The sequence below is a fragment of the Poromitra crassiceps genome (assembly GCF_964638095.1).
Source record: "Poromitra crassiceps genome assembly, chromosome: 14".
Taxonomy (NCBI): domain Eukaryota; kingdom Metazoa; phylum Chordata; class Actinopteri; order Beryciformes; family Melamphaidae; genus Poromitra; species Poromitra crassiceps.
The window spans coordinates 39,715,369-39,733,265 of NC_139633.1; the positions used below are offsets into that span (position 1 = coordinate 39,715,369).

Sequence of the window (17,897 nt, forward strand, 5' to 3'; positions counted from 1 at the left end):
TCTTTTTGCAATTACTCTTTTTAATTGTACAATTAGATAATAATTAAGGAAACACTGTATTACATTCCAAATGACCCTTCTGGTGCTCCATATACAGTATGACCCTTTCAAGGTACATCACAAATAGTCAATTTTGCTGCAACTCGACAGCGCTGCTTAATCCAGAACCTTACTTCCGGGAACTCTTGAGAGTAAAAAACTGGTCCATTGGAGTGAATGGAGATGTCGCGACTCTTCTATATACACAGATCTGGGACAAACATGTCACTCTCAAAGAGACAGGTGCCGGTAAAGATGAAAATAATAAATAAAAATACTATCTAACTGTTTTCGACTTTCAATAATAAAAGTTGATATTGATAATAAAAACAATTATTCGAAAAAACGAAATTCATTGCCCATCTCTAAATTGTATGCGACTGAATAGGCTACTACTCATAAGATACAGCCAAAACTCATTAAGAACTTTCCAGTTTTGCACCTCCCTCCTCTGTCCTGGCCTCCCTGTGGGGCTAAGGAACATCACTGTCCATTACTACAGTATGTGTCATGCTTTACTATCTATAAATTAAGCTCTGCCCTGCTCCTGTTAGGGCACATCTGCTGCTGCCCTGCCGTTTGTCTCTTAAGGTCCTTATACACATCCTTTTTTGTCTTCTTGTGCGATTAATTTGCAGCGTTTATTTTTTCAGACCAGGGATGATGTTTCAGAAATTTGCTTCTGACATGTACACATCTGTTGCTGTGATTGACAGGTAGGTAAAAATTTGCATCACAATTTTGTGCTGTATATTCACATCACTCTTTGTGTATAACAGTCTTTAGTATGATGTCCACCCAAAGCTGGACAGAGCAGGGTTGGCTCCTTCTGCAGCTGCTGCTGGTGGCATCTCTCTCTGTGGCTGAGGAGCCGGTGTGTCGGCAGATAGGGGAGCCGGAGATCCCCCAGCTGTCTAAGAATGGGGACATTATTTTGGGGGGAATCTTTCATTTCCACACCAGCTGGAAAGACAGACAGGACACCTACATGTACAGACCACCACCACTGCAGTGTACAAGGTAAATCACACTGTAGCAAGCTGCTTGACATAAGTAAGATAGAAGATTAGAAGAGCTGGGTAGATCTACAAAATAGATTTTTTTTAAAGTCATGGTGAGTTGTAATAAATGTTTCATATAGTTTTCACTTTTAATGTTTCATTTCAAGGTATGCATACTGGCTATAACTATTTATAACTGTCGTGGTCAAGTTTGTATCTCCCAGGGTTCCAGTTTGCTCAGGCTATGCTCTTTGCCATTGAGGAGATTAACAACAGCACAGACTTGCTGCCTGGCATCTTTCTGGGCTACAAGATCTATGATTCCTGTGACTCAATTGTAAGGGCAGTAAGAGTGCCCATACGGAAGAGGCATATATACACATATATGTAGTAAACATACATGTAGTATATGTTCATATAAGTATTCGACATATATCCACATATATATCCAGGATATATGTGCATATATGTGCATATGTATCACAATATATGAACATGTATGGAATTGGAACGTTTCATATATGGTCCATATATGTTAGTCCTATATAATTATATATGTGCATACATGTATAGATTGTATATGGACACATATGGTAATTAATTATATGTACATTTGTATGCATTGACACTATACGGACATATATGCTTAATACATATAAAACTATATATGAATAATAACTATACATACATATATGTTTTATTTTATATGAACACATATGACTATTACCTGTGTATAACTGTATGTATTTACCTGTATTCGACATATATCCACCTATATATCCAGGATATGCGTGCATATATGTGCATATATATCACAATATATGAACATGTATGGAATTGGAACGTTTCATATATGGTCCATATATGTTTGTCCTTTATAATTATATATGTGCATAGATGTATAGATTGTATATGGACACATATGGCAATTAATTATATGTACATTTGTATGCATTGACAGTATACGGGCATATATGGTTAACACATATATAACTATATATGAATAATAACTATACATACATATGTTTTATTTTATATGAACATATATGACTATTACCTGTGTATAACTGTATGTATTTATCTGTATTCGACATATATCCACCTATATATCCAGGATAGATGTGCATATATGTGCATATATATCACAATATATGAACACGTATGGAATTGGAACGTTTCATATATGGTCCATATATGTTTGTCCTATATAATTATATATGTGCATACATGTATAGATTGTATATGGACACATATGGCAATTAATTATATGTACATTTGTATGCATTGACACTATACGGGCATATATGGTTAATACATATAAAACTATATATGAATAATAACTATACATAGATATATGTTTTATTTTGTATATCCAGGATATATGTGCATATATATCACAATATATGAACATGTATGGAATCAAAACACATATCTCTTAATTAAAAGAAATATAATTTTCCAAATTATTTTTGATTGAACAACATCTCAGAAGTGAAACCCACCATAAAAATGGTTAGTTTTGTGCAAGACTTCCAGCACTACTGGATATTTTCAAGGTTTGTCCAGTGTGCATGAGATTGAAAAATAAGGGTTTTTTGACAGTGGAGTCATTAAAATGCCCCATAGTCTATATTATGGTTTTAGTGTAAACATTATATATTATATATGATTTAGAAGCTCATCGTAAAGCTGATTCCAAATATATAATTTAAAAGCTTCATAAATTAAATCCTGTGGAGTTATTAACCATATTAGATCCCTAATCTCTGCCCCAAATGCATCATGGGACTTCCATGCAAATTCTGGAGAAATGTTCACGCCCCCTCCAACCAGTCTCTCTGCTGCACCCTGGATTACTTACATGAACATAGATGATCACATGTATGAGAATACTCAATGTTAATTGCTTATATGAGCATACCTGCTGACATGTAAGTAAAGTCTTCTATGTTAATTGCTGATTTACACATATATGTAGACATATGTAAGTTTAACCCTATATGTTCAATGCGTAGACAAACATATATGATTACACGTATGAGAATATCCGCATATGTTAACTGATTATATGAGCATATATGTTGACATACATAATAGTAATCATATATGTTTAATGCTTATACGAACACATATTTTGATATGGAAGAGAATAACATATATGTGTGTTGCTTGTATTTGCATATATGCGGAAATATGTAGAAATATTCTTATATGTTAATTGCTTATATGTACATATATCTAAACATATGCGAGAATAACCCTGTATGTCCATTACTTGTATGAACATATATGATCACATGTATGAGAATACTCATATGTTAATTGCTTATATGAGCAAACATGCTTGCATATGTAAGTAAATTCTTATATGTTAATTGCTGATATGCACATATATGTAGACATATGTAAGTTTAACCCTATATGTTCAATGCTTACACGAACATATATGATTACATGTATGCGAACATCCGCATATGTTAATTGATTATATGAGCATATATGTTGACATACGTAATAATGATCATATATGTTTAATGCTTATATGCACACATATTTTGATATGCAAGAGAATAACATATATGTGTGTTGCTTGTATTTGCATATATGCCGAAATATGTAGAAATATTCTTATATGTTAATTGCTTATATGTACATATATCTAAACATATGCGAGAATAACCCTGTATGTCCATTACTTGTATGAACATATATGATCACATGTATGAGAATACTCATATTTGTTAATTGCTTATATGAGCATACATGCTTACATATGTAAGTAAATTCTTATATGTTAATTGCTGATATGCACATATATGTAGACATATGTAAGTTTAACCCTATATGTTCAATGCTTACACAAACATATATGATTACATGTATGCGAACATCCGCATATGTTAATTGATTATATGAGCATATATGTTGACATACGTAATAATGATCATATATGTTTAATGCTTATATGCACACATATTTTGATATGCAAGAGAATAACAGATATGTGTGTTGCTTGTATTTGCATATATGCGGAAATATGTAGAAATATTCTTATATGTTAATTGCTTATATGTACATATATATAAACATATGCAAGAATAACCCTGTATGTCCATTACTTGCATGGACATATATGATCACTTGTATGAGAATACTCATATGTTAATTGCTTATATGAGCATACATGCTTACATATGTAAGTACATTCTTATATGTTAATTGCTGATATGCACATATGTGTAGACATATGTAAGTTTAACCATATATGTTTAATGCTTACACAAACATATATGATTACATGTATGCGAACATCCGCATATGTTAATTGATTATATGAGCATATATGTTGACATACGTAATAATAATCATATATGTTTAATGCTTAAATGCACACATATTTTGATATGCAAGAGAATAACATATATGTGTGTTGCTTGTATTTGCATATACGCAGAAATATGTAGAAACATTCTTATATGTTAATTGCTTATATGTACATATATCTAAACATAATAGAATAACCCTGTATGTCCATTACTTGCATGAACATATATGATCACATGTATGACAATACTCATATATGTTAATTGCTTATATGAGCATACATGCTTACATATGTAAGTAAATTCTTATATGGTAATTGCTGATATGCACATATATGTAGACATATGTAAGTTTAACCCTATATGTTCAATGCTTACACAAACATATATGATTACATGTATGCGAACATCCGCATATGTTAATTGATTATATGAGCATATATGTTGACATACGTAATAATAATCATATATGTTTAATGCTTATATGCACACATATGTTGATATGCAAGAGAATAACATATATGTGTGTTGCTTGTATTTGCATATATGCGGAAATATGTAGAAATATTCTTATATGTTAATTGCTTATAGGTACATATATCTAAACATATGCGAGAATAACCCTGTATGTCCATTACTTGTATGAACATATATGATCACATGTATGAGAATACTCATATATGTTAATTGCTTATATGAGCATACATGCTTACATATGTAAGTAAATTCTTATATGTTAATTGCTGATATGCACATATGTGTAGACATATGTAAGTTTAACCCTATATGTTCAATGCTTACACAAACATATATGATTACATGTATGCGAACATCCGCATATGTTAATTGATTATATGAGCATATATGTTGACATACGTAATAATAATCATATATGTTGAATGCTCATATGCACACATATTTTGATATGCAAGAGAATAACATATATGTGTGTTGCTTGCATTTGCATATATGCGGAAATATGTAGAAATATTCTTATATGTTAATTGCTTATATGTACATATATCTAAACATATGCAAGAATAACCCTGTATGTCCATTACTTGCATGAACATATATGATCACATGTATGAGAATACTCATATATGTTAATTGCTTATATGAGCATACATGCTTACATATGTAAGTACATTCTTATATGTTAATTGCTGATATGCACATATGTGTAGACATATGTAAGTTTAACCCTATATGTTCAATGCTTACACAAACATATATGATTACATGTATGCGAACATCCGCATATGTTAATTGATTATATGAGCATATATGTTGACATACGTAATAATAATCATATATGTTTAATGCTCATATGCACACATATATTGATATGCAAGAGAATAACATATATGTGTGTTGCTTGTATTTGCATATATGCGGAAATATGTAGAAATATTCTTATATGTTAATTGCTTATATGTACATATATCTAAACATATGCTAGAATAATCCTATATGTCCATTACTTACATGAGCATATATGATCACATGTATGGGAGTACTCATATATGTTAATTGCCTATATGATCATACATGTCAATTTATATTTGGATCACATATATGATCCTCACATATATATGCATATATCTCAGGTGGGTTTGTATGCAAAGTGCATACATGTACATGTATGGTGACATATATGTGGACCTTGTGTCGGATGTATGTCCATATATGTGTATATATGCCTCTTCCGTATGGGTGGCACTGGCCTTGGCTAATGGTAATGAGGATGTATCCACAGCCTCCAATGCACCCTGCACCAGACCAGCCCAAGTGCAGGCCATTATAGGACCGACCTCCTCCTCTCCTTCCATGGCTATATCCACTGTCATTGGACCTTTTCATATCCCACTGGTGGGTAGTACTTTTTATTTTCTTTGTATAATCATCACTTTGGCTACAGTTTGATCTATTTATTTTGTTTTATTTTGTTGATAATACAGTAATTATTATACTTCAATTTGTCTGACTTCTCACAGTAAAGGCAGTTTGAAGGCAATTCCTGTTAATGTGCTCTGTTTTCCTATGTACATTGTTTTAGAATTTACATCCTCATCTATAATTTCTTTCTACTCCCTAGATCAGCCACTGGGCCACCTGTGCTTGTCTCAGTGACAAAGTCCGGTACCCATCCTTCCTCAGAACAATACCCAGTGACTTCCACCAGAGCAGAGGTCTGGCCCAGTTGGTCAAGCACTTTGGCTGGACTTGGGTCGGGGCAATTAGGAGCAGTGGTGATTATGGCAACAAAGGCATGGCCATATTCACAGAGACGGCCCAAAAGCTGGGCATCTGTCTAGAGTACTCTGTATCCTTCTTTAGAACAGATCCACCAGAGAAAATACAGATAATAATTGACATTATCAAAGCTTCCACTTCCCAGGTGATTGTTACATTCCTCCACTATACTGATTTGGAAATACTAATACAGGAGATGGCCCCCCACAACCTGACTGGGTACCAGTGGGTCGGCACTGAGTCCTGGATCATTGATCCCAACATTGTAACTATGAATGGACACCACATCCTGGATGGTGCTATAGGGCTGAACATCCCCAAGGCCCATGTCACAGGCATGAGAGAGTTCATTTTGGATGTAAAGCCACTCAATTCATCTAGTGATGAATTGTTCACAGAATTCTGGGAGACCATGTTTGATTGTAGGTTCAAGCAGACGAAGGGCTCAGGAGGGAATCAGAGATACTGTACAGGGTCTGAAGATCTGTCTGTGCAGCAAAACAGTTTCACTGATATGTCATACATGCCCTTATTTAACAATGTCTATAAAGCAGTGTATGCTGTGGCTCACGCACTGCATAGTGTTCTTGGCTGTAAAGAAATATGTGGCAACAAGGTACAGCCAGATCCATTCACGGTGAGTTGATCAATCCTGAATGATACTTCAACAGTATGTGCTTCACATGACCAGATTTTTTTTTTGCTTTTTTATTTTTAATGGTATTGTTTAATGAATTATAGCATGTCCATCATTCTGCAGAGCTAATACGAGGTGCTTTACATTTAATGGAATAAGTAAAGTACTTCTCATTAAACGATTTTCTTCTCATCTGCTTTTTACAGTATTGTTTAATATATTATTGCATGTCCATCATTCTGCAGAGCCTTAATTAATAAGGTGGTTTACATTTAATGGACTAAGTAAAGTGATATGTATCTGCTTAGATTTTGCAGCACATAAAAAAGGTTCAGTTCAAGACAAATGAGGGGGAGAATGTTTACTTTGATGAGAATGGAGACCCAGCAGCAAAGTATGACATTATAAACTGGCAGCCGGACGAAAATGGCAGTGTGGAGTTTGTGACCGTTGGTCTTTACGACGCATCTTTACCTGCAGAAAAACAGCTAAATCTGCACACTAAGTCCTTAATTTGGGCACAGAACTCAGAACAGGTTAAAGGAGAATTCAGTTTTTTTTACACCCTGGACCTTATTTCCAGCTTTAAATATGATCTTTAGGTCACCCTGACAACTTTGATTTGCATCAGCAGAAACGATAATCAGTGCTTCTCTTCTTCATCTGTGGTTTTCTCTTCTTCTTCTGTTACCAAACAGAAGCACTTCTCTTCTTCTTCTGAAGCACATCCGGGGCAGGTCAGAGTTGAATCAGTCTGTTGTATAGCAGCCAGCCTTGCATAGCCTATAGATATGATCTGATTTCAAGATTATGGCCGATTCATTTCGATTCAATTGCCGCTCGTATGGAATAAGACCATATGGATTACAAATAGCAGAGGGACATAAAGCGGGAGGTGCTATCTATGTGATGGACAGCAAACAGAGCAGGCTGTCGGCAGCACGGGGGTACGTTACATCACTAATTCATATTCTCTCTATTATATAATAAGCATAATGAGCCGCTGTGTGTCGGAATAAGCTTTTGACTAGACATAAATACAATCATTTCAGATGCCCCATTTTCCTCGTTTTCAGGTTGCAGTTCAAACTGATTATCGTTTCTGCTGCTGCTAATCAAACCGAAGTTGTCAGGGTGACTTAAACATCATATTTAAAGATGGAAATAAGGACCAGGGTGTACAAAAAATGTAATTATTATTTAATACCGTATGATCACTCATGGAATGGGATTATTGTATCGTAATGTCAATTTCATCAGAATTCCAAATGGTGTCATGTAAAGACAACAGTATATCAAAGTGTATCTCATACTGCTTTTTGTTCATGCAGGTGCCTGTGTCAGTGTGCAGTGAGAGCTGTCCCCCAGGAACCCGTAAGGTCCTCCAGAAAGGAAAGCCAGTCTGCTGCTATGACTGTATACCATGCGCAGAGGGAGAAGTCAGCAACACCACAGGTACTCTAGTATTATTTAATGGATAATGCCTGTCAATTCAATATCAGCAATCAAATAAATATTCAAATATAATACCAGTATTTATATGTTTATATACAATACAATTATAGTAATAAAGGAGTTCATCATCAGTGCGTTTGAATATCAAATTTGGGAGTACTGTAAAGTCTTGTTCTGATTCATAGAAAATGGTTGAGTTGCATTATGTGATTATAGCATATAAATTAGTTGTAGATAACGAATAACTAATATGCATCATACATTTTATCTCATGAACGCCTTGATGGAATTTCGTCACATTTGGCTCAAACGTCCACTTGGACTCAAGAATGAACTGATTAGATTTTGGTGGTCAAAGCTTAAAGAGCATGGTGCAGGTTAGAGACCCCAATCAGTCAATGTGTAGGTGAATTATGGAGGAACTGGATTTTCACATTAGGACACTTACATATACACTACAGTTACTTTTTGTGCTTTTATTTTGAAATATTGGACCCCAAAGCTGTGACGTAAGAAAGGGGAGTCACCAGGCATGCCCGTCTGTCCCTCTGTCTGTCGTCACTTAGGTCAGGGCTGTCAGTCACACACTATGGATGTTAACGCCGGTTTTCAGGAGGAAGAGGAGGTAGTAAATATTTATGCACATGCATATGATGGGCCTCAGCCTCATAATTTTGAGCCTGCTAGGCGTCAAAGAGAGCAGGAACAGAGGAGAGGAGTTGTGGAGGAGCCTGCAAGCAAGGGGCGAGCGGAGGCGGGCCGAGGTGCAGACTGTAATGCGACACACACACACACACACACACACACACACACACACACACACACACACACACACACAAACACACACACACACACACACACACATTTAAATTATTTATTTATGTCCACATAAATACAGAGTACAAAGGACATAAACACTAATAATGCAGTCAGATGCTGGGAGACAGTTAGTTACAAAAGTGCCTAGTTGGCAACCACAATAATGCATACAAAAAAATAAAGGAACACCACACAGGGTGATGGCAGTGGCAAATTGACAAATACACCGATATACTGTAAAACTAGATATTGGTTAGTATCCACTTCAAGGATACAAAAAGCAGCACCTTCTCCATATTGAGCGGCTACCAATAATAGCAGAGACTGAGCAATACCTTGCTAGCTGTTTGGCACTTCTCTTAGGTAGTCCAGCCATCTGGAGGCCTCTCACAACCAGTTTGTGAACATGACCCAGGCTACCAAATATGAAAACTAAAAGTTTCTGTAGCCCAGCTGTGAAATGGTCTGCTTCAGCTCTTGATACTTTAACATCTTGGTCAGAAAGGCCTCCTCTAGGCTGTGGTCAAAGGTGCAGCCAACCTCTAGGAGGAAGACCTCTCTGAGATTTCCATTGACAACACACACACACACACACACACACACACCGAGTGAGACGGAATTTCATCACATTTGGCTCAAGCGTCTAACCTGACGCTGCCAGATGGACGGTATAGCTCCACATACGTTTCACTAAACCAGTCGATCTGGGAATGCAGTAACCAGACCCGCTGACGGAGGCGGGCACTTTTTCCAAGCGACTTGGCAGGTGATTGGATGACCCATCTGTCTATCACCGCTGGTGGGTGTTAACTTCAACCAATAAGATCGCCGAAGGTGCCTGTGCCTGATCTCCGTGGTATTCATCATTGATTGAGTCCTCACGGTCTTAAAGTCACCTTCGAAGCATTTAGTTAGATTATAACAAACTAGTTGTGTGGCTTAGCCTTCCCAAATGTTGAGGGTCGTTTTTTAGAATTTAATACATAGAATTGGGAACGTTACATTCAATTTCATTCAGACTGCCTGTCATTTCCGCGGCGGCAGCCATGTTGACGAGTGAAAAGAACTACAAAGACCATGTACCCACTACTTGCCCAGACGAGCCTGAGCCCGCCTACGGCTGCCGCTGATTCGTCGGGCCGGCATGGTTCGACCAATCATCTTAACTGCCTGTGCATGACAAGATGGATACGTCGAAAGAATCTCTTTTGATCTCGCAAGGTTATCCATCTTGCAAGCAAGGTTATCAAGCGTCCACTTGGACTCAAGAATGAACTGATTAGATTTTGATTAGCCGGTCTGCTGCTATGACTGTATACCATGTGCAGAGGGAGAAATCAGCAACACCACAGGTACTCTAGTATTATTTAATGCATAACGCCTGTCAATTCAATATCAGCAATCAAATACATATTCAACTATAATACCAGTATTTATATGTTGATATACAATACAATTATAGTAATAAAGGAGTTCATCATCAGTGCACTTGAATATAAAATTTGGGAGTACTGCAAAGTCTTGTTCTGATTCATAGAAAATGGTTGAGTTGCATTATGTGATTATAGCATGTAAATTAGTTGTAGATAACGAATAACTAATAGGCATCATACATTTTATCTCATCAACGCCTTGATGTAATTTCGTCACATTTGGCTCAAACGTCCACTTGGACTCAAGAATGAACTGATTAGATTTTGGTGGTCAAAGCTTAAAGATAAAGGTCACTGTGACCTAGGGCTGTCATCGACTTAGGATTCTGCCAGTCGACTCGGATTCGACTGTCCAATACGAATATTCCACTATTCTATCATTTTAGAATATATTAACAGTCAACTCGACGTCGGGATAATGGAGTCTGAATGAGACATATTTATTTTTTAAATTAGGCTCTTAGCCTATTTTTTATGTCACCCTTTAAACATTCAAACAACAACATGTAGCCTACATGAATAAACAAATTAAAGTGTAAAGGACATTGCCACTGCTTTTAAATGACATGTCCAATAGGCTACAGTTCTTCTGAAGACTAATAAGACCTAAATAAGTCTAAATAAGAAATAACATCAATTTAGGTGGGGGAGAGACAAAGCATCGTGTCATGAATCAATGCCACTGGTCACCCTTCACGCAACTTTTCAAGGAAGCCACAGCTTGTCAAAATAAATAGTCATCCCACTGGCTCATTGGCTCACAGAGCATGGGCGCCTGGCCAATCCCGGTGCTTGACTGCTGCGTAAGCAGGCACAAGGCATGGCCTGCCCAAAACCGCAGTGGGTTCCGTAATAACGCTTCACGTCTCTGACTGTATGGGTTTTACAAAATGCAACCAATGGAAAGGCATTAAAACGAGCTTGTGAGTAATTCTCGTAACACCATTCGCCTTTATCCTGCTCTCTGTCTGTACCTCCCCAGCGAGGAGGACACTATACCCGTAAAAGACACACGGGCAGACGTTCTGTGTATCGTTTTGTTTAAAGGGCCCATATTTTGCTAATATAATGTATTATTATTTTATTGTTGGCCTCCAGTAGAGTAGACTCAGCTCTCAGTCTTAATCCGTTTCACTACTGTAAGACTGAGAATATTACTATTTAAATCTTTTCATAACGTTAGGTGGTGCTGTTGGAAGCCTTGCATCGGATAACCAATCATGAGTGTTGTGGGCGGGCCTGCTTTCTGGGGGCAGTGACGCTCATGCAGAACCGGTATCTCGCAAAACATCGCAGCGTTTGCAGAGAAACATATTAATCACTTGGAAACAAACATAACCTGTTAATAGGACGTGTTTCATCCGGCCCCGGCGGCTAGAGGTCTTTCCCCCAGCGATAAGCCAGACTCCCGAGCCTAACATTACATAGTCCTGCTGATTACTTCACAGTGCCAAGCGGACCACTTCCGGGTAGGAGAAATTATTGTAAAATAAACAACAGGTATAAACTCTCTTTGCAGCACATCAGTGTCTTGCTCTATTGGAACTATGAAACATTGCATACCATATAAAATTCTAATAATAAATGTAGGCGTGTCTGCTGCCGGGCCGTTCTCGCCGGGCTCAATGAACCAGATTTGGAACAGTACATTCCCAGACATCAGTGTCTTGCTCTATTGGAACTATGAAACATTACATACCATATAAAATTCTAATAATAAATGTAGGCGTGTGTGCTGCCGGGCCGTTCTCGCCGGGCTCAATGAACCAGATTTGGAACAGTACATTCCCAGACATTTGGTGGTTAGGTGGCGCTGTTGGCGCCACTCACCAAACGTCTAGAAACCGAGACTACCAGTAGAGTAACTTATTGCATCATTCATAGTTAAAAAAACTCATTGTTTATCTTGTACTGGCTCTCACTGCCCCCTTCAGTTCACCCTCTGTCTGAAACGCCCTGTTTTAGGTCCTGTCCCTTTAAGAACCCCCACCCTCCGAAATACTCCAGGCCCAGACAGAGGACCCGGACCCCACGTTGAGAACCACTGCAAATCACAATTGTGCAGAGAGGGAGAGAGGGAGAGGGAGAGGACGCTGTGTTTGGCTGCAGCAAAAAATCCAGTTGTGTTCAGTATTTTAAGAGCACAGCACACCACACTGACTGGAGGGGAGGGAGAGAAAATAAACATGACTGCTCGACTTGAGGAAAATCCATCGACTCAGGGGTCTCTCGACTGATCAAATCATCGACTTTTAGAAGACAGCCCTACTGTGACCTTACAAATGTCATTTTCGGTGTAATTTATATACCCGTATAATAAATTGAATGGCTTACTTTACTTAATTACTCCTTGGAGCAAGTAATCCATTACACTACTCGTTAAATAAATTTTGCGTTACTCCTAAACATCACCTGAGATGCATTGTCAGTTAACATTAAACCTTACACCACATATGCCCACATGTCAGCACAAATCCCTATCCTAATAAGGAGTCCATAAACAAAATCTTTGTTTCTGAAAGACGGAGACAACTCCAACTTTGGACGAGTCCACACGAGACGCCAGGGTTTATTATTCACCTCAGGCGCTCTGCCATCAACACAACACAACACTTCCATAGCCAGCCTTCAAAATAAAAGCTATCTGTACACTATCTAAAAAATAACGTGAATCACAGCCTTCACCATAGAAATAGCTTACACTGGCAAAATTTCCTCTGACAATGCAGCAAGCCTGTTTATCTCTGCTTTTCATCTAATGCTTAAAATACACTACAAGAGTTTCCCTCCGATTTTACATAGGATTTCCAGTTGGGCTCAGTCTGTCTTTGTTGACTCTAGTCTGCAGTTGTTGTGGGCAGTTGTTGTGCCAATTAGCAGCAAAATCTGTTAGTGTATTATGGCTACAGATTTCTAATCGTCAAGTGTAAACTGCCTCCCGACACCAGTCGAAGCCACAACGATTATATCAAACATGTTTGAATTTCTCGCGTTGAGTCGGGTAGTGTAAACTGGTCCAACGACCCGACTCAACTCAACTCACACATGCATGTGGAATCCCATCAATATCAAATGAAAAACTATGAGGCAATGAGCCAAAAGCAGTCAAATAGCTCGTCTTCATACAATAGATATTTCTGATACCACGGCACACGTGAATAATAGAGGGAAGCATCAAAGACGATAGTATGCTGGTTGCTCACGGTTAAGTCAGAAAGAATAAAACCGAAACTTCCCGTTACAAATTTCAAAATGAAAGTATACAATTGCAACCGTTTTGTGTGTGTGATCCGAAATACCCCAACTACCAAAGAGAAATCAAGAACACATTTGCATAGAAACCTGTTTTAAATTAACGTAATGTTGTGGCTTCGAAAAGTCAATTTTAACCCGTAGTGAGTCATGCAGTAATACATTGGCGCTTTTATTTAGAAACAAAAATTGTCTAGCTTCCATATGGTTAGTATGGTCACGTCAATTTGCTTGTTCAAGGTTCAAGTCTATTTTGCTATTTGCATTAAAATTTGCATCAAAATGCATTGGAATTTCTTGTTCACAAGCCACACACAAAATATAAGAGCAGCACACATAGGACAGTACAAAAAAAAGAACAGGGTAAAACATGGGTACAGTCAGCATGTCGGCTCAGTGCAACGGTTGTAAAAGGAATAAAAGTAAGCGAAATGAATAAAATCAGATCAAATCAATAAAGTGCAATGTGCTAAGTGCTATTCCGAGTAGCAAGTCCGCACATTAAGACCCGGATAAGAGATATAAAAGATAGAATAAAATAGAGTAATAAAAACAACAAAATACTTCAAACAATAAGGTATAAGATAAAGTGCACTGGTGCTACTCATTTATTTAGGAATCGTACCGCCTCTGGGAAGAAGCTGTTTACCAGCCTACTTGTACGAACCTTGTGCTTCGTTGTTCTGTCAGGGCAGCGCTCCCAGCGGTAGCGTCTACCTGAAGGTAGCTGGGTGATGAGACCGTTGCCAGGGTGGCTGAGGTCCCTGATTATTTTCAAGGCCCTGTCACGGCACCTTTTAATATAGATGCCTTTTACTGAAGGCAGATCAGCACCAATGATCCTCTGAGCTGTTCTCACTACTCTGTCAATAAGAGTACGGTCATCTATGGAACAGCTTCCATACCAAGCCGTTATGTTCCCCCTGAGGAGGCTCTCGACGGTGGATCTGTAAAAATTGATCAGTGTCTTGATGGATACACCAGCTTTCGCTACGGCCCCTCTTCCCTAGTCCCACCCTGTTTCCTGACCACGCCCCCTCCCACCACCAACAACCCCCTTCGCCACTCCCCCTACCCACCAGTCAAACCCCGACTTGACACTTACCTATCCCTCGCTATGGCTCCTATTCCCTAGCCCCGCCCCCTTCCCTAAATGTCTATGAGTGACTGAGTGAGTGTCCTGACTTTGACATCTTCTGACCCCGGCCTGTCCTGCTGCCACCGCCGTGGGAAAATAAGGGAGCTAGTCAGGAAATCTAATATCTGTTTTGATTTTAACTTGTAGATTCCATCACCTGTGAGCGATGCCATCCTGAATTCTGGTCAAACGAGAAAAGAGATGACTGTGAAAAGAAGGACACAGAGTTTCTATCATATGAAGAGATTATGGGGGCACTGCTCACAGCGGCGGCCCTGTTAGGAACTTGCATGACTGCTATGGTGGCTTTCATCTTCTTCAGACACAGGAACAGCCCCATAGTCAAGGCCAACAACTCTGAGCTGAGCTTCCTGCTGCTCTTCTCCCTGTCCCTGTGTTTCCTGTGTTCTCTGACCTTCATCGGCCGGCCCTCTGAGTGGTCCTGCATGCTGCGACACACAGCATTTGGGATCACCTTTGTCCTCTGCATGTCTTGTGTTTTGGGGAAAACTATGGTGGTGTTACTGGCTTTCAGGGCTACACTTCCAGGGAGTAATATCATGAAATGGTTCGGCCCTGCTCAGCAGAGACTCAGTGTTCTGGCTTTCACTCTCATACAGGCCCTGATTTGCATACTTTGGCTAACTATCTCTCCTCCTTTTCCTTTCCAGAATTTTAAACACTTTAAAGACAAAATCATCTTAGAATGTGCATTAGGCTCAGCTGTAGGCTTCTGGGCTGTGTTGGGGTATATAGGAGTCCTGGCTATGTTATGTTTCTTTCTAGCTTTTTTGGCTCGGAACCTGCCTGATAATTTCAATGAAGCCAAATTTATCACCTTCAGCATGCTGATATTCTGTGCAGTCTGGATTACCTTTATCCCTGCGTATGTCAGCTCTCCAGGGAAGTTCAGTGTTGCTGTGGAGATATTTGCAATTCTGGCCTCCAGTTTTGCACTGCTAATCTGTATTTTTATTCCAAAATGTTACATAATCTTATTGAAGCCAGAAAAGAATACAAAAAAGAACATGATGGGTAAAATGCCATCAAAATCATCTTGACAAGTGAATATAAAATAGTAGGATGACAAGAACTTCTTTCAATAAAAACACTTTTCATTCATTAATGCAATAGGCCCTATTGCATTGATGAATGAAATGTGTTTATATTAAAACAAGTTGTTTAGGTTCATTTCTCAGACAGGCAAACTAGCTCTTGCAAACCCAATGACTTTTCCCCCATCTCTGTCTGTATGCTACACATATTTGTTATTGTTTATTGATGGAGTCTTCTATGATGTGTGTAACTTGTAAACGGAACATTTGTGTAACAGTGTTTCTTTACAAATGTATTCTTCTTGTTTTTGGTGTTTTTGTAAAATGCTTTATTGAATAATTGAATGTACTTCCGGTATGGTTGTATATAGCTGTCATTCCAGCCTTATACAGCACAATGCTGAAGAAGTCCTGAAAGGGCTAAAACCTCCATTGTTGCTACTGCCCAGATGATGGATTAAAACTGTGAAAGGACATTTATTGTGCTGGCTTATTCTCTCTTCTAAGAATATCTGCTGCACACACAGAGCCAGATTAACACCCCCAGGGGCACTGAAGCTCCCAGGGCCCCCCCTACCCATCGTCCGGATGTTTGGATGTTTTTTCGCCATATTTAGAGGAATATCTCATTTTCAATTAACATTAGTATTATACTGTTATGTTATTATTCCGTTTCTGAGATTCAGTTTCTCACTCACTCATAGGCGATTCTAGGCTTTGCAAAGAGGTAGCACCAGCAGGATAAAGATATTTGTCTGACTGGGGGGTTTCAAAGAAATTTTGTACATTTTAAAGTAAAATGCATGAATCTGATGCACTCTGAGAGCAAAAGGAAGAGGCTAATCTTCACATTAATATCCTCTTCATTGTGCTGTGGCTTTACAATGATGAAAAAATAATTGACATTACATTTCCAATACAAAACAGCAGAGGGTGCCGCAGCACCACAAGCACCCCCACTTCCCGCGCCCCTGGTCACCACTTGCCCACAGGCATCCAATGAGACTAAATCATCAGACTTAATCTTCTTGGAAACACATTTTATTTTGTCCTGATTGGTCTTAGCTTTGTGTCATAGTTCTGTGGAGCCCAACATGAGCCCGACAAAAAAAAAAAAAAATTGGAGGGCCCCTTCACCCCGAGGGCCCCAGGGCACCTGCCCCGGTTGCCCTATGGTTAATCCGGCCTTGTGCACACATTTCCAAGCCAATCTGTCATATTTTCAATAGATGTCTGAGTAGTATGTGTCCAGAATTATGGAAAGAGGGAAATATTATTCCATTTCCCAAAGACACAAAATCAACTTTCTGAAGTCCCAACAGCATGTTGCCTGTACTTAGCAAATTATTAGAAAAAAATGTGTTTGAACAAATCCAAACTTATTTTTCTGCAAACGGTTTAACTACTACAGTAACATGCTTATAGCGCTGGTCATTCCACCTGCACTGCTATGTGAGATAGCTGGAATCAATTGACAACTCGATGATTG

General features: G+C 38.4%; 1 protein-coding gene across 1 annotated transcript; it reads left to right on the forward strand.

Annotated features, from left to right (window-relative positions):
• Window positions 1-826: 826 nt before the first annotated feature.
• Window positions 827-16,414, forward strand: LOC310789190 (extracellular calcium-sensing receptor-like; the record flags this gene model as incomplete). Its single annotated transcript, XM_083650777.1, has 7 exons — window positions 827-1,059; window positions 1,251-1,392; window positions 6,080-6,235; window positions 6,462-7,256; window positions 7,565-7,792; window positions 8,588-8,711; window positions 15,501-16,414. The coding sequence occupies 7 exons, from the start codon at window positions 827-829 to the stop codon at window positions 16,412-16,414; spliced, it is 2,592 nt and encodes an 863-aa protein (XP_083506903.1).
• Window positions 16,415-17,897: the final 1,483 nt, after the last annotated feature.